The following is a 23,897-nucleotide window of genomic DNA, read 5'->3' as shown; positions in this document are numbered from 1 at the left end:
CCACTCCACTTGTGTGCGCATACTCTCTCTCAAAAAGAAACATTAAAAGTTTTTTAAAATAAGAAATAGGCAAGAAATAGGCAAATGTTATTTGCATTTAACAAATTAAGTAATAAAATATTCTTAAGTTTTGAAAGGCAGTAGAGTGTTGAGATTAATAGAACAAATTCTGGAGACCAAATGCTGGAGTTTGAATCCCAGCTCTGCTGTGTAGATGAGCTAGGTGAACAGGGACAGTTAGATAACCTCTCTCAGCTTCCTCTTATTAAATAGGTGAGTTAACGGGTGAATGCAAGTATGGTTGGGGGGGGGGGGGGGCGGGAATCCAAGCACTAGAATATAAGCTCTAGGAGGGTAGACTTTTACCTTCTTTGCTCACTAATGTATGTAGTGCCTAATGACAGTAGGTCCAATAAATATTTGTGGAATGCTCACCATTCTTATTATTAACATGGTGATCTTTGCACAGATGGAAAAACTAAACCCGTTAAGCTCAGCTGTCTAAACCTGGAAATTTTCCCTTTCTCCCCAAACTCCCTCCTTTAAAACAAAATGGAAATATAAGCATTCTTGAGTTGCACACCCAACTCTTCTAAGGCCCATAGCACCAAAATATGATTAATAAACTAGTTTTCAGTTGAGCAAGAGTGCCATCTAGTGTTCATAAAAACTATAATAAGCTGAAAATTTGGAGTAAATTTTCATCCAGGCAAAGAGAAAAAAACAAAAAACAAAAAAAACAGGAATGCAAAATCCATTAGGATAAAATCTGCTCTATCAACAGCCAAATCCTCTGAAAGAAAGGTAATTCTAAAGGAAATTAAAGAACAACAGCTTTTAAAATATATACCATATTAGAAAAAATTTATTTCAGAGTATACTGAAGTTGTACTTACCATAAAAGTAATTCTCCTATGAATAGAAAGTGGTATTATTGAACTTATTTTCTCTTTAATGACATGTATTTTTTGTTCTTATTAGAAAAAATAGAAGTACTCATAAAAATTTTGGAAAATGTAGAAAAGCATAAACCATGGCCTAGAAGTAGCCACTGTTATCATGTGGAAACATGTTTTATATGTTTTATACATATAAATATATAGATCCTAGATTTATATATATATATATATATATATATATATATATATATATATATATATATGTCCTAGATTTAAAATATATATGGGTAAAATATTTTAATTTTAATCAAATATTTGGCCAAGATATTAAAGATGAATAAGAGAAAATCATAATGACAATGATTTTTAAAAACCGAAACCAAGAGCTTTCCCTACAAATGAAAAGACCTAGCCTCAACTAAACATTGTATTCAGTGGGGTAAAATTGTTTTTAAACTGCTATCAGTTATGTAATCATTTTGATATGGTTCTGCAACAGCCAAAATCCATAAGGAGCTGGAGCTTATAAAATAAAAAAAAGATAAATTATTTCATCTGTTTCCTTTCAGACACCACTAAATTGACATAAAGTATACCAACTTGAGTTTCAGAGATTTGAATAAAAATTTAGGTTTACAATTATGTTTAATCTCATTCATTATTCATTAGAGAATGCTCATAAGTTTGGGGCTTTATTTCTAATTCCTTTTCCCCCTCAAATCACAGACACAGCTGAGATTTGATTCACAGCTTATTAGTCACTGAATGATGAAAAGAAAGCTGTTTGCCACTTTCTACCTTTTGGACTAATGCTATTTTACTTTTAGTACTTTTTACTTTTAGTACAAAGAATGAGAAGTAGGGAATTTCCTAAGATTGCACAGAATAATGCAGTAAGTGGGGGGGGGGGGGGGGGGAGGCATAGAAGAGTTATAGGGGTCAGAGGGGATGAAAGAGAAAGATCAAAAAGCTGCTAGAGGAGGTGGGCCTTGGTGTCCCAGCCACTGAAGGGACAAGGCCTAGGGAAGGGCATCCATTGGCCAGGCTGAGTCTCCTTTAAGTGGAGAATGTTTGCAAGGGTGGGGAAAGGACAGATTCTGGGGTCATATTATCACTTGCTTGACCACACTCTCTTCAAGGCATTAAATAGGTTCTTGGGCATATGATTTAACACACAACTCTCTTCACAGTATACAGGAAACCCCACTCTTCCCAACTCCTAGCTTCAGGAGATATGTTGTTGTGAAAGGCTGCTTATAAAATGATTCTCAATGATCCCTGTCTCCTGGTATTCACTCCATTGTGTAATCTACTCCCTCTGAGTATGGGCTGGACCCAGGGACTTGCTTCTAATGAACAGATTGAGGCAAAAGTGATGGCATGTCTCTTTCAAGATTAGGTTGTAAGACAGTGACTTCTGTCTTGCTGGTTCTCTCTCTCTCTCTCTCTCTCAGGCTCCTCTCAGTTGCTTTTCATGAGGAAGTAGAGAAATCCACATGGAAAAGAACTAAAAGCAGCCTCCAGTCAACTGCCTGCAAGAAACTGAAGTTCTTAATCCAAAAGCCCTTGAAGAACTGAATCTGATCAATTGAATTGAATCCTGTGAGCTTGGAGGCACATCTTTCTCCGTTTGAGCCTTCAGATAAGACCACAGCCCTGGTTAACACCTTAAATGGCAGCATGGGAGACCACAAAGCAGACATCCCAGCTAAGCTGTAGCCAGCTTCTGGACTCCCAGAAATTGTGAGATAATAAATGTGTATGGTTTTAAGCCACCAAATTTGTTATGAAGCAGTAGATAACTAATTCAATTATTAAACCAAAAAAAAAAAAAAAAAAAAAAAAGCTGCTCCAGCCCACCTGACTGACCACACCCTGACAGTCTTTGCTTGCTCCCCACCCCCCCCCCCCACACACACCCCCCGCCGCCCACTGCTTGTGGCAGTCTCCCTAGTCACCACCAAGGCCTGGACCTTGTTTCTCTTCTTGGCACAAGTGGGCACTTCTTTTGCGGGTTTATAGATTAGGGTCCCCTTAGTTCATCTGCTTCGTCTCTCTCTCCCACCCAAGGGCTTCTGTACCTTCAATATCGGAAATAACAGGACATCTGAGCAAACTTTCTAGCTCTATGCTTCAGTGACCAGACCATCTTGGAATCTAAGTGCATGCATGGCTTCTAAGCTAAACCACCCATCTTGACTATGTATTACAATTTTACTGCTTTTTGAAGTTTCTCTTCACCATTTACCAACTGGTCTGAAAATACATCAGTGTTTTAACAAGTATTGTGGTGCCAATGCATCCTGGATGAACACCAACCCTGGTTTATGCTGTAAGGTTAATTCCCCAGACAAGATTCAAGATCATAGTTCTCCTTCCTTTCAATTTGTTTTTAAATATAATTAATTAATGTAATTTTTACAACTTCTTTTGAACATCTCAATCTTTAAATTACAATGGTATTACCACATTTAAAGAGCCAAGCTGGAATGGTTTTATTTATAATGCCCAATGTTGTCCTGAGAAGGAGTTTTGACAAAAGTCATAGTTACATGTTCATACACGCACTGACAGATGGCAAAAGAAAAATAAAAGGGGGCCACAAAAGGAAACAAAAATGAGGCCAAAACTTAGTCTGCAGGAAAGTACAATAGAGCATTAATTATTTCCAGCCAGTCATTGGAGGTTTGGTTTGGGCATGTTGGGGATAGAAGGAATGTATACTTGTGTCAACAAACAGAGGAGTTGAAGAGAAAAGTTAATTATTACATTAAAATTTATATGCTCCAATAAGTTGCCTTTATTATCCTAACCTATCCTGATCTTTCCTTGCTCTGAATTAACACTCTCTATATAATTTTTACACACTTATTTTAAGTCACTTTTCAATATAAAAGTAATACATACTCATTGCAAAAAAAAAAAACAAAAACAAGCAAACAAACAAAAACCCAAAGCTATAGGAAAACAGATTAATGTTTAAGAACATAGACACTCAGGGGTCAGACATGCCTCCTGCTCTCCCAGTAGTGGGGAGACATGCCTCCTCCATTCCAGGAGGGGTCAGACATGCCTCCTGCTCTCACTACTTGAGCTAAGTTACTTAATCTGTTTCCTCATGTCATCTATAAAATGTAAAATTCACCTCACAGATTGTTGTAGGTATAAATACCTACAAATAATTATCATTAGATATTATTTTAGATATATATTTAGATATTAGAAATATTATTAGATAATATAGGGAAATGAACCTTCAAACAAAGTGCATAAATAGTTTGTATAAATTCTTTCAGAATGTGGGTATAAACTGCAAATATAAAAAGGAACAGTACAGCAAACTTTGGGTTTTGCAGATCTGGTGTGACCCAGAGAATGTCTCCAGCAGCTGCACCCCCTTAGGAACCCTGGGGGCCAAGGAAAGCAGTATCAGGGCAGATTAAAACTGTCTCCTAACGAAAAAGCCTAGATTTTGAGAAGTTCCTGTTTCCTTGGCTAAATAAATCAGAAACTTAATCTTACAACAAGTGGGTGCATTCATATTAGTATATTTATTTTGGGAAGATATCATCCTCAAAACCTATAATCCACTTGAAACTTTGCAAATGTTATATGTAAAATGTTTATAACAATGCCTTGCACATAGTAAGCACTCAATAAACTTAAGTATTTATTAACTATTATAAAAAGAAAAACCAAAATTTCTAATAATCCCACTCTAAATTTTTTTTTATGCTTAATTATTTTTGAGAGTGAGAGAGACAGAGCACGAGCAGAGAAGGGGCAGAGAGAGAGAGAGAGAGAGAGAGAGAGAGAGAGAAAGGGAGACACAGAATCTGAAGCAGGCTCCAGGCTCTGAGCTGTCAGCACAGAGCCTGGCGTGGGGCTCAAACTCATGAACCGCAAGATCATGACTTGAGCCGAAGTCAGAAGCTCAACCGACTGGGCCACCCAGGCGCCCCCTAATAATCCCACTTTAAAAGAGAACTATAGTTCATATTTTGGTGCACATAGGTTTCCTTTCCCCCCTCTTTATAAAATATAATTTGGCACTACCTTAAGAATTTCTTTTCCACTTAAATACATAATCTTTTCTAATAAATATATTTTTAAAAGAATTTTCATTAACTGTGTAATAGTCCTTTATAAAGATGCAGCATAATTTAATTATCCGTAATTATTGGATATTCAGATTATTACCCACTTCTATAGAAACACATATAGATGATACACTGACATTGCACATAGCACTGTAGTGATCATCATACATAAACCTTTCAGATGGTTTCCTAGATGTGGAGCTATTATGTATACATTCTTTCAACACCTGCACTGCTGTCAACATACTATCATAAAATTTAACATTTTTAGTCACAGCCTTGATTTGCTCTTAAATTTTTTTCTCTACATCATCACAAAATTCTTAAGGGTAGTGGTTGTTCCTACTTTTTATATCCCACCACAGCACTAGAACAGTGTCAGGCACAAAGAAAAATTTTAAATGAATGCTTACTTTTAAAAAGTATACTCATTTCAGCCTTATGTGGAGAGGGAGGTCAGCTGGAGGTGCTATGGGGTTCAGGAGGAAAAACAGTAACCCTGTCATAAAGTGTTTTAACAAAGGAAAAGGCACTAACTATAATTAAGTTTCATTCTAACCAATCAAAAGCATTTAATATAAATATATAGTACAAAAATAACAGAGTATTTATTTTAAGGTTTGACTCTTCACATTTTACAACACATTAACTCCCAAATTCAAAGAGGCTGTCATTAAAAACTGGGATAGATTGGAATTAGATACTTCTTAATCTGAATAATTACCACTAAGGAGATAATAATATAATGCACTAAAGGGAATAATAGAAAATAAGGATTAAAACATTCATTGTGTGTTGGAAAAGACAAAAGTAACTCTAACTTGGGGTCAAATTTTTGTTTAGAAAATTACTTTTATATGTTAAACTGAAGAAAGAAAGAACAGGGCTTGCCTTACATCCATTCGCCGATACTCAGTACAGGTGCAACTGTGCAAACTTTGTTTAGATCTTCAGCATCTAAGGAAGATGAACTAGACTTTTAATGGAGCATTTAAGAGAAAAGCAATGGAATTATTTGTTAGTAGTTGTTAACAAATGAAGTATATAGTATTTAGATTTTCCATCTTCTTCGACAAGATTTGTTGTCAAAATCATTGATTCATCATGCTATACTAGATTTTTAGTGCACATACCATAGATACCAAAACTCTGACCTAACAAGTGGTATACAAAATGATAGAAAATGGCAGGCACTATAATGAATTTGAAAATATTGTGTGCTTAACAGTACAGTTACGATGGGATTTACAATTAGAAAATATCGATAAAGTATTTTAAAATTTAATTTATAACATATAGGCAACAAAGATAAAAACACCTCAACAATTATGTTAAATACGCAGTTCAAATTGAGTAATTTCTTAAAATTACATAACTTTAGTTACTTCACAATTTAAGAAATCAAGATTAAGATGTTCCATTTTGATCAGATAAATGTTGAATTATGGAAAGAATAAGAAAAAAGTACTTTCTACACTATTTAAACACAATCCTTTATGGTTCTAATGATAATTTTCCACAATAATGGAATAAAAGAATCCAAAAACTTTAAAGTATGCACGGGAGACATACAAATGGAAAAATGATTTCTATATGAGCTCAAAGTAATGATAAAATCTGGGCTTGATTTCTAAAAAGACAATTGAGGCCCCTTTTTAGCTGTAAACAACTTGCTGTATGTAATGCAATACCATATTTTGGGAAATTTCAAACATTCACAATCCACAGGAAAAATACTCAACACTCCTACACTATTTTTTTTTTTTTTTTAAGCCCACAATAGTGCAGTCTTTCAGCTACAAAGCCAGAAGCCAGTTATAAAACCAGTACTTTTCCACTAGAGTTACTTACGGGGCGGGGAAGGGGATGTTTGACACTGCAAACGTTAGGGTCTAAAATAAGATCATTGCAAGGAGTTACTACAACACTCACACTGCCAGCACTGTCATGGCAACAATGAACTAGCTAGGAGAATGCTCTTTTAACATTCAAAGCTAACCCAGAGTCTATTACTCATGGAAATATACCAAATTTTCTTTTAGGCAGTTCACTAAAGAAATCATCTTACTTAGTAATCTCTTAATGTAAAAACAAACCTTTCACACACCATATTTCCAAGAGCCAGAGCCTCCATGCAATCAGCTGAAATTTATAATGACAACATAATAAAAATTATGCACCACAACGAAACATGAAGATCAATCGGGGTCCAAATGCAATTTCAAGATGGGTCAGGGTTTAAATAAGAATTTGGTATGCAATTTATTAACATCTAAGAATGTAGTTTCCCCTAGAAACACCAAAGTTTTACATTTCATCCTGAAGGAAAAATAATTTGGAACAAAAAGTAATATATATTTTCACTGCTAGGAGTTTTATATTAAATTTTTATCCAGAAAGTGTAGTGTAGTGGTGAAAAGCATGGACTCTGGACTCTCAATGCCTGGGTTTGAAATCTGGTTCCTCTTACTAGCTATGATACCTTGGGCAAGTTATTTAACCTATCTGGGCTCTGATTTTTCTTCATGCATAAAATAGGGATAATAATATCTACTCTTACAGTGTTGTGAAGACTGAATGAAATAATATACAAAAAGGGCAAAGAATTAGGCTGCACATAGAGAATGCCTATTCTTACGACATTCAAAAGTATACATTCTGCCAAACAAGAAAGATTAAAAGACTACTGACGATAATTTAAGATGACTTGGTTCCAATGCCATGGCAGCTTAGGAGGAGCCCCCAAACACACCCACACATAACCAAGCAAATTCAAGAAATCTAACATGGTACATACAAAATCTCTTCAAGCCTTGTTACTTTTGCTGAGGTAACTTTCTGGCAATGTATCTTTGCTTAGTTACTTTGTTTTAATCATACCAAGCTGTCTAAGCTAGGCCAGTTACCAGGCAAGAGTGAAAGGCCTCAGGGACTTTCAGTTTAAGATGTCAGGCTCCCATTGCAGTGGGCAGAGTAGGAATACCGAGAGTGCAGCTCTAATCACCTCAGTAGACCTTCAAGGCTAACAGTCTCTGGAGTAGATAACTTGCCTAAAGTATCAGGCATGAATCGACCAGGCATAGAAGATTTAATTGCTTACTCACAACACTGGTGTACAAGCCATGATTTGCTTTTCCTATATCATGTGTACCTGAAGATGTATTTGAAAGTCCAACGTTCACAAGTGGAATAACAGACTAACATATCAAAGGAGGAATCCAGTTCCCAGATGGCTAAAACAATATTTATACAATCCTTAATTTGGTTCCTAGAGGTGTTATTTCCTCTAGAGTGCTATTTCCTGAGTCAGGGAACCTGGAAAGTAAGTGAAAACTTTCCCAGTTGCTCAGAAACTTGGGAGTACCCTAAAAAGTGTATGGTGCCACAGGGCTCAATTTTCCATCTCTTCTCTATGGCACTATGGGGGCAGAACAGAATATTAATAGTTAACATTTACTCAGTGCTTACTGGATTCCAGTAAGCATTGCGCATGTTACCTCATTTAATCCTTTCAACTCTGTGAGGGAACTGAGGTTTAAGGAGGTTATGTAATTTGCCCAAGGTCACAGAGTTTGGCAGAGCAAGACTGAAAGCCAGGTCTGACTAACTCCAAAGCCCATGATCTTGATAATTATACTCTAATGCTGTCCAGATACTGAAGCAAAGGCCTTGGCCATGGACCTCTCCATGTACACTTGACCATCTGGATGACACAAGTAACTGCCTGCCTGCAACTCCTCCCTGCTGGTGCCATGCTGACATAGCAGAATGGTGTTGGACTCCAAGGAGGGGATGGATGCTACATATCTGCCATCACATCTAGGGCAAACCTCTGGGCAGGCCAACTACCCTGGGCAGTGGCTGGTTAGAGGCATCCTCTGCTAAAGCTAGACATCAGCATTAATCAGCTTATATACGAACATTCAATGTACAAAAGGCAATTAGGAGTGTCAATATATGTGGATAAAAGATGTGGGATGTATGAAAGTCAAGTACATAAAAATCCTAAATTCTAAACAGAAAAATCCTAAAGCAATGCCAGTTTGGAGTACGACTTATTAAGTAAAGCACCAAAAGCAAGCTTATCATCAACATCACTGCCAATATTTGAGCACTTACTATGTACTTCTGCATGCTTTACATGTTCATTTAAGTCTCCGAACTACCCTGAGTTTGGTATTATTATTACCTTCATCTTACAGATAAGTAAATAGTATCAAAGAGTTATTCATAATTAAATTTATAGGTTACAGGGGAGTCTGGGTAGCTTAGTCGGTTGGGCATCCCACTATGGTCCGGGTCATGATCTCACAGGTCATGAGTTCGACCCCCATCACTGCCCTGGGCTCACTGCCATCAGTGCAGAGCCTGCTTCAGATCCTCTATCCCCCTCTCTCTGCCCCTCCCCCTCTTGTGTGCTGTCTCTCAAAAATAAATTAAAATAAATAAATTTGTAGGTTACAAAATATTGAAGATTACAAACTAACTGCTTTACCAATATGATCTTTATAATCACACCACAGGGTAGATAATAAAATTATGTAAATTCACAGATGAGGAAACTGAAACTACAGAGGTTAATTTATTCATGAGCATATTACTGGTAAAGAAAATCCAGTAAGGTCTTTTTTTTTTTTTTTAATTTTGTTAATGTGTATTTATTTTTGAGAGAGAGAGAGACAGAGAGAGATAGAGCACAAGAGGGGGAGGGGCAGAGAGAGAGGGAGACATAGAATCTGAAGCAGGCTCCAGGCTCTGAGCTGTTAGCACTTCGAACCTCTATCATCAACAAAACTGAACCAATAAAGATTATATTTTATAACTTAGGTCTGCCAAAGCATACATTACTTGTTAGGTAAAAAGGTTAGGTAAAAAAGTAGACTCAGCTTAATTTGGTGAGGTATATCAACAACTCTGAGAGACCTTATTTTGTGAGAAAACTCTCCCTATCATTTAAATCACTTTTTACTTTTGAAAGGCTTCTCTTAAATATGTCCTTCAGTACCATTGAACAGACCACTCTACCTCTATTTTGCAAGGCTTGGTCTTTATCACATGATTGGAAGAATATCTTACTGTGTTTAGGCTATGAATAGCATTTGAAAAATCACTCAGTTATAATTATAGACAGCTAACACCTGCCAACTTGCTAGAAAATGAAATCATGTAAAATTTTAAGACAAGTGTGCAATGCTTGTCAAACACTGAAGTATCAAAACAGTAAATGCTTACTTTTAGTGGGATAAACTAAGATTTTAATTAGACTTTACTGAATATTACATATAATTGACAAATTGTCCTAATTTTTAAAAAGCATATTTATTAGCTTGTCAATCTAAACAATTTTTAAGTTAAAACACTAACTGAATACTATTCAGTTAATGAATATGCATATATGACAGTTGATATGGAAAAGATAACTCACAAAATTCACATCATAAATGTTACTTCCCTTTAGTATGGTTTAAAAGCTTAGGAAGTTGTTTTAAGGTAACTTCATAAGTAATAATTTATAAATCGATGAAGCTGTTTCCCTTTTAAAATTAAAAACAGGGTAAGAAATAAAATATAAAACTAAAAGTGTCTCATTTTTCTAAGGTAAGTACATATTTCATTGCAATCTTATAAGATTTTCCTATTTTGTTATATAAAAGAGATTAGAACATGAGAAGACGTAATTTTTGTGTTGCCAAATTTCATGAGTTTTTTTCCTTATAAATTGAAAAATGTCAAACCTGTGGCAGTCTATAGTAACACAAAGACTTTTAACAATAACAATGCCAACTGGGAAGATCCAATAAATGGTCCTAGTTGTTATCCTACATAACTCCCTAAGTATATCCAGTAAAAAAAAAAACAAAAAACATTTTTTAAAAATAAGCATCTTTTAAAAGACTTTTTTTTAAATGCACATTGTGGTAAATGCATCTTTATCAGCACTAGTTTAACTCAGTGTAATAACCAAAAGGAAAAAGAAAAAAAGCAAAACATGAAATGTTCCCATAGACTGCCTATCTAGCTGAGGTTTTCATACTGAAATTTCCAGTCTGCCCAATGCCCCCAACAATACCACCATCAAAATTCTGAAGAACTCTCAGATGCCCCTGAGTATACTGTGCCTGCATAATTAAAGTACTAGGTAATTTCATCAAGGTCAATGAAGGTCTCCATTAATGTAATAAATGTGATCTAGGAAAGTTGGGCCAAAGTAAAGCCTATCTTCCATTGACTTCCATTTAAAAAGCAGGTTATTTTACCATGGTACGAAAAAAATAGTCTGATTTGAGAAACTGTGACAGAGATTAAAAATTGGTGGTAAGGCTTGCTTGGTGCTAATGTATTTCCAACAGGACTTTCCTCCTTCCGTGCACTTTAAGCACTGCCTCCCCTCCCCTAGCATCTATCTCCCTGTCCTTCCACAAGTTCTAAAAATTTCCCATTTCTATGGTTCCTCCATGTTAATTTGCTTCTAAATAAACACTGCCTGTTTTCAAATATGAATATTCTTTATGATTATGATGTGACACCAAATAGGACCCTTCTGTATCAAAGTTTAAGTGATTGATAATCCTTTATTATACCCAAGATTCCATGGCTATTTTCTGTCAGGTCAAATTTCAATAAATCCTTAAGTTGGTTCTTATTAATTTATTTTCCACTGAAATGGTTAAAAGATATTCCACAAATTTCTACCAGTCACCAAAAGGAAAAAGTAACTCTAAAACAAAAAGAACATAAATGTTCTACTTCATGAATGATCTATACAGCACTTAAAGGGCACAAAGTGTTAAACATGAGAAAGTAATTTTAATTAAGCTAAACTATTGTTTCAGAGGGTCCTTCATGATGCCATGAGCAACCCTTGACCTTAAATTGAAATCTAATAAGTGTTTAACATCTCATTTTCCTACAAAACACTACATCCCATTTATAAATTAAACAATGTACTAGAAACCATTTTTTAAAATAATCATTCTGTTTTTTGTTGTTTTTTTCCTCATGGTAGTAGAGACCATCTGGGACACTGTAATAGGAATTAAATATTTGAAATCTGAAAACTTAAAAAAAAAAAAAAGAGTGTGTCCTTGTTAGTTTCAGTCTTTCTGAAAAGTCAGAACAAAGGAAGAGGACAGGATGTATTTATATATTACAAAGAGGACACTGAGGACAGATAGTACAGATATGATTCATCCTGTAAGCCAGTGTTGGGGAAGGGGGTGGGGGGGGGGGGTAAGATAAGCTCTTACTTTGTCTTCAAACCATTTAGGAAAAAAAAGTTAATAGTTGCTTTCAATTTCTTCACATTCTCTATCCAAAGAAACACGGACAACCCGAGGGTAAATAGCATTCTCCTCTGAGTTCAAAAGCTACTAAAGAAAGTGGTCAAAGGTAGGAATGAGAGGAAGCACTGAATAGAAAAGGCAGGAGGCTTTCCTAAGGAAAGGGACTGAGTTCTCAGTGTATCAATAAAATAAGGCCAGAAAATAGTGGATATGGAAGAGAGAAGTTTAGTGCAAATACTGAAAGAAGACTCGTATTTGCTGTGGCTAAGAGTAGCAGTGAATTGTTTGAAATGCACCACCTTAAACTTTTGGTTTTGACTAGGCATAGCAGTAAAAAAGAAATCAAAACAATCAGTTCAAAAGGCCAAATCTGCTTCTAGAATGTTCCTAATCTGGTATATTTTATAGCATCATTATAAATTATGTTTCAACCTAATAGAATCTAAATTATAATAGGCCAAAGCAATATTTTATCTAGTTAGATATAAGATCAACTTTTATAGCCTTTGACTAAACTTATCTGCCTTCTTATCCCCATTCTTCCTCACCAACAGAAATTTTTTTGTTCAAGTGATGGGGCTCTCCTGGCTCTTAATGGCTGAATGCAGATTAGTTCAAATCAAAACCAGAAATGCCCAATTTCCTTGCCAATGACTGGCTTAGAAAAGGGCATGTGACCCAACCCTAGTCAATAAAAATGGACAGGAAGTCTGCTGGAGGCTGAGAAAAGCTTTTCTTCCCTGATAAACACATGTGAAGAAACTCTTCTCAGCTACACAGAGTCATGACTACACATGGTGCTTGGAATAAGGCAACTTGCAACCATGAACAGAGACAGTACTTGCTGAGGAAAGGAGAGCAGAAAGAAGGCAAAAATGAATATAGTTGAGCTAATCAATCAATCCATGAAGCTTGAAATTGCCCAACCTCAAGATTTATTATACTAAATAATAAATCTCTTATTGTTAAACCTACAAACTATATATTACCCAAACTGGTATCAAATGGATACTCCAACTGCAGCTTTAACAATTGAAATGTGCATCATGCCCAACAGCTAAAGTTTCATTTCCCCCCCGGGGGGGGGGGGGTAACAATCACTTCACTAAAGGAAAAGCCTCCTCCACCCCACTTAACAAACATACTTTGTTACTTGGTCTAAATTTTCTAAAGCCAAATTATTTTCAGACAGTGTTAATTGCTGGCAATCTCATAAAAAAAACTTAACAGATTCCCTTTTTCACAGTACAGAAATGAAAATGATCAAACGACCATTCTTAGAAAAGTACTTGACTATTTTGAACACTCTTCATAATCTTTTGATGAATATTTACACACTCACATTCCTCCTTTAATTACCTGCACCCTAAAACTACAGTTCACCAGTGGACTATAATAGTGTATCAGGCCAGTGTTAACACTTCTGTTCCTTTGTTCAGAGAATCAAGAATATCGAAAAGATATTATGGGGTTAAAAACAACAACAAACCCAGCATAAATAAGGCCTATTAGAAGACCTTCCTCCAAAGCAGGGAACAAATCTTACTGATCTTCCAGTCTGAAGAACAGTGCCTGGCACAGAACAGTTCTCAAAAATGTGTTCAATGGATTTACGTATGTTGTTGTGAAGTCAATAAACTGAGAACAGGAATACAGAGAATGCTCTTTCCCAATGTGCCATTTTTTTTTTTTTTTTATATACAGGTTTAGCCATTTTGAGTTGATCCATCTTATCCCTGCCCCACCAACTTTGCTCCTGATTACAGTCCTCTGAGCTGACCTAAAACAATCAAGAGCAGAACAGCTGTAGGGATTGCAAATTCAGTTCAGCTTTTGCTGACCTACCAATGAATAACAGAAAGCATTATGGAGTACCACATTTAATTATCTGGTTTCTCATGTGAGGCTGGAGCAGTATGTGGAAGCCAGATGATGCTGGACATTATGTGACATTCTCAAGCAGTTTAAATTCTATCCTCAAGGATTTTAGACAGGAGAGTAACATGATCAGATTTCATTTTAGATAAATGACTCTGCAGTTATGTGGAGCATGGATATAAAGGTGGAGGATGGGTTAAGTCTGGAGAAGTGACGGATAACAATAGCAGAACTACAATGGTAGTAGCAGGGGCAGAAATCCCTTTGGGAGCTATTTCTAATCAGGTGCATCACAGGTAACTTAATCTCAACATGTCTAAAACAAAACTCACCGCTCCTCCTAAACTGACCCTTTACCACTCTTCTGTCTCAGGAATTGACTGAACTAGTAATCAAGTAGTTCAAGCCAGAAACTTGAGAGCATCCTTTATTTTGTTATTTTCTTCATCTCCTGTATCCAATTCAATACTATCTCCTGTTTCTAACTCTTAGCTATCTCCCAAGCCCATTCACTGTTTCCCACTTTTCCCACTACACCCTAATCCAACCATAATTTTGCTTTGGACTGGTGGAATTATCTCCTGATGCTGCATATCCACTCTTCACCCCTGAAATTCATTCTCCGCATTGCTTCCAAAGTAATCCTAATATACCGTGGATCATGTCACAGTCTTGCTCAAAACTCCTCAGTGGCTTCCCATTGTTCCTAGGATAAAGTCCACAACTCTTTTTTTTTTAAATTTTTTTTTTTAACATTTATTTATTTTTGAGACAGAGAGAGACAGAGCATGAACGGGGGAGGGGCAGAGAGAGAGGGAGACACAGAATCAGAAGCAGGCTCCAGGCTCTGGGCCCGGGGCTCGAACTCATGGACCACAAGATCGTGACCTGAAGTCGGACGCTCAACCGACTGAGCCACCCAAGCGCCCCAAGTCCACAACTCTTAACTTGGCCTTCAAGATCCTGTTATCCAACTCCTGCTTAAGAACAGTAAGAATTCCTAATATTGCTGAGCATGTCTTATGTGCTAGGCACTGTGCTATGTTTTGCAACCATTATTTCATTTTATTCTCATTGTGAGCAAAAACTGAATCAAGGAGAAATGTATTCAACATTGTAGAGCTAATAAAGTATTAGAGCTAGGTCTGACTACAGAGGATGTGCTTAAGCTTTCACTCTCCCTTCAAACATATGCTCCAATCACATTGTATTACTTTCCGGTCCTAGACCTCATCTGCTCTCTCTTGCCATGAGGTCTTCACACAACTGTTCCCTATGTGTGGAATGTCCCCCTCACAAATTTCATTTTTGCCTGGATTATATTTATTCATTCACCAAATCTCTGCTTAAATGTCATCTCTTCAGGGAAGTCTTCCCTTACTATCTAAAATTATATTATTTGTTTATTGTTTATGGTCCCTCTCCAGTAGAATGTCAAAGTTGTTTACCACTGGTTCTTAGTTCTTAGAATGGCATTCACCATGGATTCAATAAACAATCGCTGAATGAAGGCATGAATTAAGGATGTGGGGATGGAAACTCCCTAATCTGGTGACTTTATTCAGGCTGATAAAAAATAAAAAGAAGCCAAATATAAATTTGTTCAGACACTGGATATTTATTTAGTAGCTTCCAGGTCCCAGTCAATACTCTTGAGAACTTACAGCCCTCCGAGGAGACAGTCACATAAACATGTGATTATAGCACAATATAAGTAAAGTACCTGTTATAATAGTAGCAGGAATTAAGTGCAGTAGATGCAGAGATTAAAAGTATAAATTTATGGAAAACCTTCACTGTGGAGGCGATTCTTGAATCTTTTTGCAGGAGGAATGAATCTTGAAATATGTATCATGTAGTCCGTGTCTTTCACTTACGATAAAGGAGAGGAGCATCCATTATGTACTGGGGCACTTTACATCTCATTTATTCTCACAACAGCTCTATGTTATTATTCCCATTTTATAGATGTTGGAAATCCAAGCTAAGAGAGATCAAGTAACTTAACTTGTCCAAGGTTATGCAGTACATTAATAAGGAGGAGAATTTGAGCTCAGGTCTGGCTCCAGTACCCATTTACTTACCAATATACCACAGTCCTTTGACCCTGCACTCCCCAGAGCTTAATTACTTTTGTTTTTAATATAATTCTTAACCAAATTGGTTATCGGGTTTCCCATTTGGATATAAATAAGCAGCAAAATTAAAAATTCAGGAAGAGAACAAAGTGTACTGACAGTAAGGGAGGGAACAAAAAAACTATTAAAATTGAACACAAAAATTCAAAACACGTGGATCATATAGTCCTGTATACTCTACCCTCACCTATACAACAGTACTTGATGTGCATAATGATGACTCTATTATGAAAAATGATTGTTGTAGATGCTACAGTCTAAGAAATAGAGAAATAACTTTGGATGCTTAAAAGGGTAAACATCAGGAATCTAGAAAATTAATTCCTCTCTGATAATTCTGGATAAATGAATTGTAATGATTGTTCCCAAACTGTTTGTGAGAAGAAATATCCCAAGATTTTAAACAGAGTCTTCATTTTATGGACATGATTATTTTTCTATTGCTTCAAACTAACCAAAATAGAAAAACTATTAATCTTAGCTGACATATATACCCAAGTAAATTAAGAACTCCTCATAAATGACTTCGATTCAGTAACTTAGACATAGTGTCACTGACCATTCTTAGTATATAAAAACCTTTCTCAAACCAAACCAAACCTTTCCTAATAAATCTTCCAATAAAACAGGAGAGTTTGACTATGTATAGAAGAGGAGGAAAATTAACATTTTTCATTGGTTGCACTCAAAACTTAAGTAGGTATATATGTGAAGAAAACAATTGAGGCAAACACAGAGAAAACTAAGTAATTTACCACAGGAGTGTTTCTATCATTCACTTAACCTGGGTTCAACTTTCAACTATAAAGAAGCTAGCTTCTTTATAATATAGACTTATTATTTTATATAATTCATTTTTTTAAAAGAAAGGTTGCCTTTAGAGAACAGACCCTGATTTTTTTGTTTTGCTTTTAAGAACAAGAGAAAAATTGTTTCACCATTTATCTTGAACAAGAAACATTTATCATTTTAGAGGCTTTTAAACGAGAAACTTTCCACACAATATTGTTTGTACTGATGTGAAAAGTACACTGGCTATACTTCCTAACAACATGTAAAAATGAAAAAGCAAGTCTTTACTTGCCATTAACTGTAACTCTCTCTTATTTTTCCAGGAGGAATGCAGCTTCCAAAACTCTCTAGAAAGACAATGCTTATTTACTTATATTTGAAAATTGCTTTCACTTTAATTCACCTTATTCAATTTTGGCCCCAAATTCAATGTTTTACAAGCCACTCAATAAGATGTAGAATGAACTCGTAATGAGTTCACTTAACCACCTCTTAGAAGCAAATACAACTGCAAGCAAAACTGCGCTTTACTAGATGGACAGTTGTAATTACAATGTTTTCTTACCTGGACGCTCTTCAAAATAAACTCACTTTTCTCTCTTACATCTTTAAAGGGACATCTCTTAGAAAGCATAAGCAGATGAGCAAGAAGCTTATTCAACCCATCCAAAGAAACAGCATTTGAAAGCCCGTCTGATGGACGAAAAGGTGTCTCTTTCACCGAACGAAGATACTCGGTTCTTCTTAAAATGGTTTGCCTAATGTTTTCCAGTGCTGTCTCTCTAGTAGTTGAATCTCTACTGCACAGTCCATCCCACCTCACTTCATTCTCTCCTTCAGCCATGACAACTGGAGATTTTTCTTTGCAGTCTTCAGTTACCCTTCAGCATGTCCCCAAAAGCACTTCGTATTTTTAAAACGAGGAATGTAAGAGTAAAATCAGAGAAACCGAATCGTCATGAAAACACAGATGTCTGGCTGACATTTGGAACAAGAAGTGTCTTTTATATTGATGGCTTTCAAGCGATCTACAAGACAGAACTTACCCTCTTCCTACATGAAGGGGCAAGCCTTGTCAGAGACTGAAAAAAGTTCGAAAGTTGAAACCCTACAGCGCTGGCTTTGCTGGACAGGCAGTCTCAGGGAAGTGCTCTCCTCTGTCTCGCGGGGTCAGCGGATATCCTCACGTTGTGGAGCTGTCAAATCCGTGCTCTGCCCAAAAAGGCTGGTAACAGTTGAACGCGCTCCAGCCATTCGGGTTTTTTTGGTCTGGGCGGCCACCGGGTTCTCAAGAGCATTCCCACCCCGCCCCTCCTCAATCCCCGCCCTCCGCAGCTCCTCCCTTCGCCTCAGCGGCCGGCCAAGAGCTAGTGGGGAAATCTCGCCAAACCCTTGCTCACTGGCCGCCGCGACTGGAGACCCAGGCGTTCCTTGGGGACGGCAGCCTCCGGCAGCCGCTGTCTCGACTACAGTGTTGGAGGAAAGCGTCTCCGGCCGCGACGATTCTGGACCCCCAGGCGGACGCCACTTCTTTTCCTATTCCTGCGTCCTCGCCCACCTCCCACTAAGCCTGCAAGGCAAAGGGCTGGCCCGCAATCTCTAAATGCCGGGCTGCGCCGCGAAGCTGGCGGAGCAGCGAGGCCTGAGGCGCAGAGCCCGCCCCTTCGCCCAGCCCCATCGGTGGGGCTCGGCCCAGAGGGCGGGAGCAGGGAGGGGAGATGGGGTCCTCACCCCACCAGCCCCTCCCCTTTCTCCGCCCGACATAAACCAGGAGCCGCCCCTGCCCCAGCGCCCTATTCCCCGCCCAAGCAGACGCGACCCGCAGAGGCAAAGCCATTGGAAAAAGCCCCGCCCTCCCGCTGGCTACCTCCAGACCCTAAGTCCGCGCGCGGCCTCCCACCGCTGCCGGCTGCTACGCATGCGTGATGGCGAGCAGGGCGCAGGCGCTTAAGGGGCATTTTGCGTCGGGGGCGTTTTCCGTGCCCTGACGTTTGGATTCTCTGGACTGGAGTAGGGGAAAGAAAAGTAAGGAGGCGTTGAAGTACACTGAAACAATTACAGACAAGGCAAGCACGGAAAAGAAAGCGGGCGTAGACACACACTTGGAAGAAATTGAACCCAAATTTAAGATTAGCCTGAAAATAGCGACGGTCTATTACGCCAAACCCGCGGTTTGAGGAGACAGGGCTTCCTCGCATTGACTTCTGGGGAATGTAGTTTTGATGCGGCCGACGCATTCTGTTGGCGATAGAAACTACAGTCCCCAGGAGCCACTGCGACGTTGTCCGTAGCGGCCTTCAAGCCAACGGTTTGCGCGAACGGAGGTTGAGAGCGTCGACTGGGTGAGCACTGTAGAGTTGCCTGCCACTTTTCCTTGGACAGGATTTTTCCTTCCTTCATTTCCTCAGGGATTTTGGAGACGACGCCATCTAGGGCTATCCTCGTAGCCAAGGGACTTTGTCCAATAATCTGCGTGGGAAGGAGTAGTACAGGTTCCCAAGGCCGAGGGCGCGTTTGGCGCGGGAAATGGTCGCAGTCCCGAGGGTCGGAGGGAGCGGCAGAAGGCCGGGCAACAGAGATGCTGTGAAAACAAGTGTACCTTGCTGCGGACTCGCGCCGAGGGATTAGGTATCCCTGTGCAGTTGCACTTTTGTTTGCCATCGTGTAGGAGAGTTCGGTGCTTTATGCGCCCGAATGAAATCCCAGGCAGGGCTTTGAAAGCGAGTTTTCAAATCCATTTTGCGTGAGACTAAGGGGAAAAGAATCCCCAATATTCCTAGAAATCAATGTTTGCAGGGTTTAAGGATACTCTATGAAAGAAGACCTATAAAAATATCCAAAATTTAGTATATTTAAAGGATTCAGTCATTTGTTTTTAAGTTACCGTTTTTAAAAAGTCATTCCTTATGAGAAAAGTCAAGATGTGAAAGGCAGTTAATGGACTGAGAACCAAATTAGATTTTAATTCTAAACGTTGCAGAATAGATGTGTTTCTAAAAATATAGCCTTGTTAGGTTCTGAGTATACAACAGTGAAAAAGACACAGCCTCTACCTAGTTACAGAATCTAATGGCTAAACACGCAATTATAGTATGATGTCATATCTGGCTATCTAGGATGGCTAGAAAGAAGATAACTTAGCTTGATCTTGGAAAGTCAGGAAAATCTTTATACCAGGGAAAGAGGGCCAAAGGAATAGCATGTGGTGAGTCCCAGAAGTGAGAAAGATGAGATATTTTCAGGAAAATTGCAGTAAGCCAAATCGTATACATTTTGGGAAGGATAATATTTGTGTATTGATGTATTTTGAAGTTGCAAAGAGACAAGTACTGTGAATTCACCAGATAGTTTCTGAAAATGACCTGTCCTTCAACAGATTTATAGTTTTGATGAATTAGTCTAAATGTAGCCCTGCTACATTCAATGCTACTGGTTTAAATCAGATTTTATTTTTAAACGTGAACTTCTTATGAGTACGATTTAAAAAATAAAAAAGACATTCCTTTTTTGTCCTTTTTTTGACCTCATCCTCCTTTGTCCAGCCCGCAAAGAGTAGGGTCATTCTTAAATCTATGTCCTTTTTTTTTGCTGTGTAGTTGAATATGATCTCATCCATACCCATGGTTTCACTACCACTTATGACTTTTAAATGTATAGCTCCATCCAACTTTATCTTTCCAGCTTTCATATATTTATTTCCATTATATTTCTTTTTGGAATTCTCAAAAGCACCTCGAGCTCAACATGCCTAAAACCAAATGCATGGTTATCTCTAATGAACCTGATTCTTTTCCAGTGTTCCCCATTTCAGTTAAGGATCCTACCATCCACTTGTGAAAATTTGAAAACTACACTTTATTCTTGATTTCTTCTGATCCTTCGTACCTCTATAGCCAATTATTACCAAATCCTATCAATCTCATTTCCCAAATACCCTCCAAATCCATCCTTTCCCCACCATCTACAGAAGCACAGTCTTTTCCAATCTGCCATAATCTCTTGCCAGGACCATTGCAATAGTGATTATTCACTCTGACCTTTATCCATTAGTTCTCCACACAGGAGCCATAATGATCTTTTTGAAATGCAAATCTGACCAGATTTTCTCTTAAATCATTCATTGGTGTCTTAGTATTCTTAAGGCAAAGCTTCTTTGTAAAGCCTAGTGTCACCTGGTCCCTTTCTACCTCTCCAGCCTCACTTTGTATACCTGTCACTCTCCACCTATCTCTGCATCAGCCCTGCAGATCTTCAGTCATTGGTTCTCATATTCCCTTTCATCCATTCATACACTCAACAAATATCTGTTGAGTATCTAGTGTGCAATGGAACAACGAAGATATATCATTGAGCACAATATACACTGACTCTTGAACAACAGGTTTGAACTGCACAGGTCCACTTATGTGTGGATTTTTTTCTTTTCTTTTTTTTTTGGTAAGTACAGTACTGCAAATCTATTTTCCTTATGGCTTTCATAATAACATTTTATTTTCTCTAGCTTACTTTATTGTAAGAATACCGTCTATAATACACAAAATATGTGTGACTCAACTGTTTATGTTATCGGTAAGGCTTCTGGTTAACAGTAGGCTTTTAGTAAAGTTTGGGGGGAGTCAAAAGTTATATAGATTAAAAGTTAAGGGATTTTTTTTACTTTGGTGGAGGGTCGATACTCCTAACCCCCACATTGTTCAAGGGTCAACTGTACAGCTGTGCAAAAGTCCCTATTCTAGAGCTTGCCTTCTGTTAAGGGGAAATCAACAATAAATATGTGATATATGTGGCAAATGAAGACAAATGCAATGGAAAATAAACCAGGAAAGGGACTAGGGAGTGCCAGATTGTGGGGGGCAAGGTTCAATTTTAAATAAGGTGGTCAGAGAAGACCTAATCAAGAAGGGGACATTTGAGGGGATCTGAAGCAGGAGGAATAAGCTGTGCAGATACCTCGAGGAAGAACATTTCTATGCAGAGAACAGCCAGTGCAAAGGCATATGGGCAGGAGCAAAAAAATAGCAGTGTAGGCTGGAGCACAATGAGTGCAGGGGAGAATAACATGATGTTACAGAGGAAGGAAGTCATGTAGGTGATTGAAAGGACTCTGCTGACTTTTTAACAAATAGGAAGCCATTGAAGGGCTTTGAGCAGATGAGTTGCATGATCTGACTTTTTTAAATGATTACTTATTTGAAATTGTGTTGAGCATAGACCACAGGGAAACAGTTTAGAAGTTTAGAAGTAGAGACACTAGTTAAGAAGCTCAAGTAATAATCCAGGTGAGAGAGGATAATGGTAGCTTGGACCAGGGTGATAACAGTGGAGGTAGTGGGAAGAGACCACACTCTGGATCTATTATGATAGTATAGCCAACAGGTTTTGCTGATTGGTCATGAGGTGTGAGCATATAAGAGTCAAAGGTGAGTCCCGAGTTTTTAGGCTGAGCAGCTAAAAGGAAGGAATTGCCATTTAATGTTGTGAGAAAGTCTCCAGATTTGTGTACAGAGGTAAAGAGGTGGAAATCAAGAGTTTTGTTTGGCCATGTAAAGTTTGAGATGCCTCTAAGCTATTCAAGTTGAAGTACAGAGTAGGCAGTTGTATAAATGAGTATTGAGATGACGGGAAAGATCTGGTTGTAGATAGAATACTGGACTTCACAGTAGTGTTTTGACAGCAGTTACAGCCTGAGAATAGTTGGTGTCACAGAAAGAGGCACTCCATAGAATTTGGGTCGATTTGGAGTTATCTGCAAAGGGCACTGTGCAGGAGCAGCCAGTGAACGGAGAGGAACACCCACAGAGTGTGGTGTCCTAAAAGCCAAGTGAAAGTGGTTAAGGAGGAGGGAGTGCTAAGTATGTGAAGTGCTGTCCTGGATCAAATGAGATAAGGATTGATTAACTGACCACTACATTTAGTAATGTGGAGGTCATTGAAGATCTTGAGAGCAGTTTTGGTGGAGTAAAGAGTATAAAAGTCAGATGGACATATTTAAGAGAGAATGGGAGAACTGGAGACAGTCTGGATACAGCACCTCTGGTACTGTTTTGTTTGTCCAGACTGTTTTAGCCTGTCTTTGACTCCCCTTCCTGTAGATGTTAGGTCAAATCCACTTTTCTCTGAGTTTCCCTTATCTTGTTGACTGTCCCTATCATAAATAACTTTTATTTTACCATATATCTTTAGTTGCTAATAAGTTACAAATACAGTTTTCTAATGGTGTGTGAAAGTTTGTCTGCTTCTAAAGTTTAAGCACAGAAGAGCAGTGATTGTACCGATTTTTGCTCATCATCTCCAGCTCCAAGTACAGTGCTTGGCATCTAATATGAACTTAGTACATATTTGATGGATAAATGGAAGACTAATGTCACAAAATTTTCAAAGGCATTGCATATTTACCTGTTGTTTACAAAAACACAAGATAATTGATAGAAGTGACTTCATAACGAAAACATTTTTGAAAATTTGTCTTAAAAGAGCAGAATTTGTGTTGCAAGTGAATTACAGTGCTCACCCTTGTGAAATTGAATTTGCTAACATTTTTACTATATTCCTGCATACCTCATGTTGTTGCAAGATAGTAAAGTATATATATGTAGAGTATAGTATATGTAGAGAAGTTGTTGCTATAAATGAATAGTGCTTTAGTCCAGGAAAAAGCTGACTGGCTGGTCTCCCAAGAGGCCTTTATTATGAAATTCGTTGATGAATTTACTATAAAAAAATCACTCCTAAGTCTTGTGGTCTTAGAAGCACAGTCTTGCTAAGTGTACCAGAGTTCCTGGGTTGATTGCTATCCAGATGGTGAAG

The 23,897-nt window shown here is 37.9% G+C and overlaps 2 protein-coding genes across 4 annotated transcripts in view; one reads left to right on the top strand and one right to left on the bottom strand.

Annotated features, from left to right (window-relative positions):
• SESN1 (sestrin 1) overlaps nucleotides 1-18,357 on the bottom strand; it is a 113,382-nt gene extending 95,025 nt beyond the window's left edge. Inside the window, exon 1 of the mRNA XM_019443038.2 lies at nucleotides 17,656-18,357. Within this exon, the coding sequence (XP_019298583.1) occupies nucleotides 17,656-17,934 (279 nt within the window). The 5' untranslated portion in view covers nucleotides 17,935-18,357. The remainder of the gene's footprint in view (nucleotides 1-17,655) is intronic.
• Nucleotides 18,358-19,096: 739 nt separating this feature from the next.
• Nucleotides 19,097-23,897, top strand: part of CEP57L1 (centrosomal protein 57 like 1) — a 72,190-nt gene continuing 67,389 nt past the window's right edge. Inside the window, exon 1 of one of the 3 annotated variants that reach the window (XM_053904593.1) lies at nucleotides 19,097-19,115. The gene's annotated coding sequence lies outside the window, so the exon portion shown is untranslated. Of the gene's footprint in view, nucleotides 19,116-19,345; nucleotides 19,433-23,897 lie in introns of those variants that run through there. The other 2 variants (XM_019443037.2, XM_053904594.1) reach the window with 2 other exon arrangements.

This window comes from Panthera pardus, unplaced genomic scaffold, assembly GCF_024362965.1.
Source record: "Panthera pardus isolate Hobbes unplaced genomic scaffold, ASM2436296v1 HiC_scaffold_17, whole genome shotgun sequence".
In the NCBI taxonomy this organism is placed as follows: domain Eukaryota; kingdom Metazoa; phylum Chordata; class Mammalia; order Carnivora; family Felidae; genus Panthera; species Panthera pardus.
Note: the sequence above shows the minus strand (reverse complement) of the source record. Positions and strands in the feature narration are given on the sequence as shown.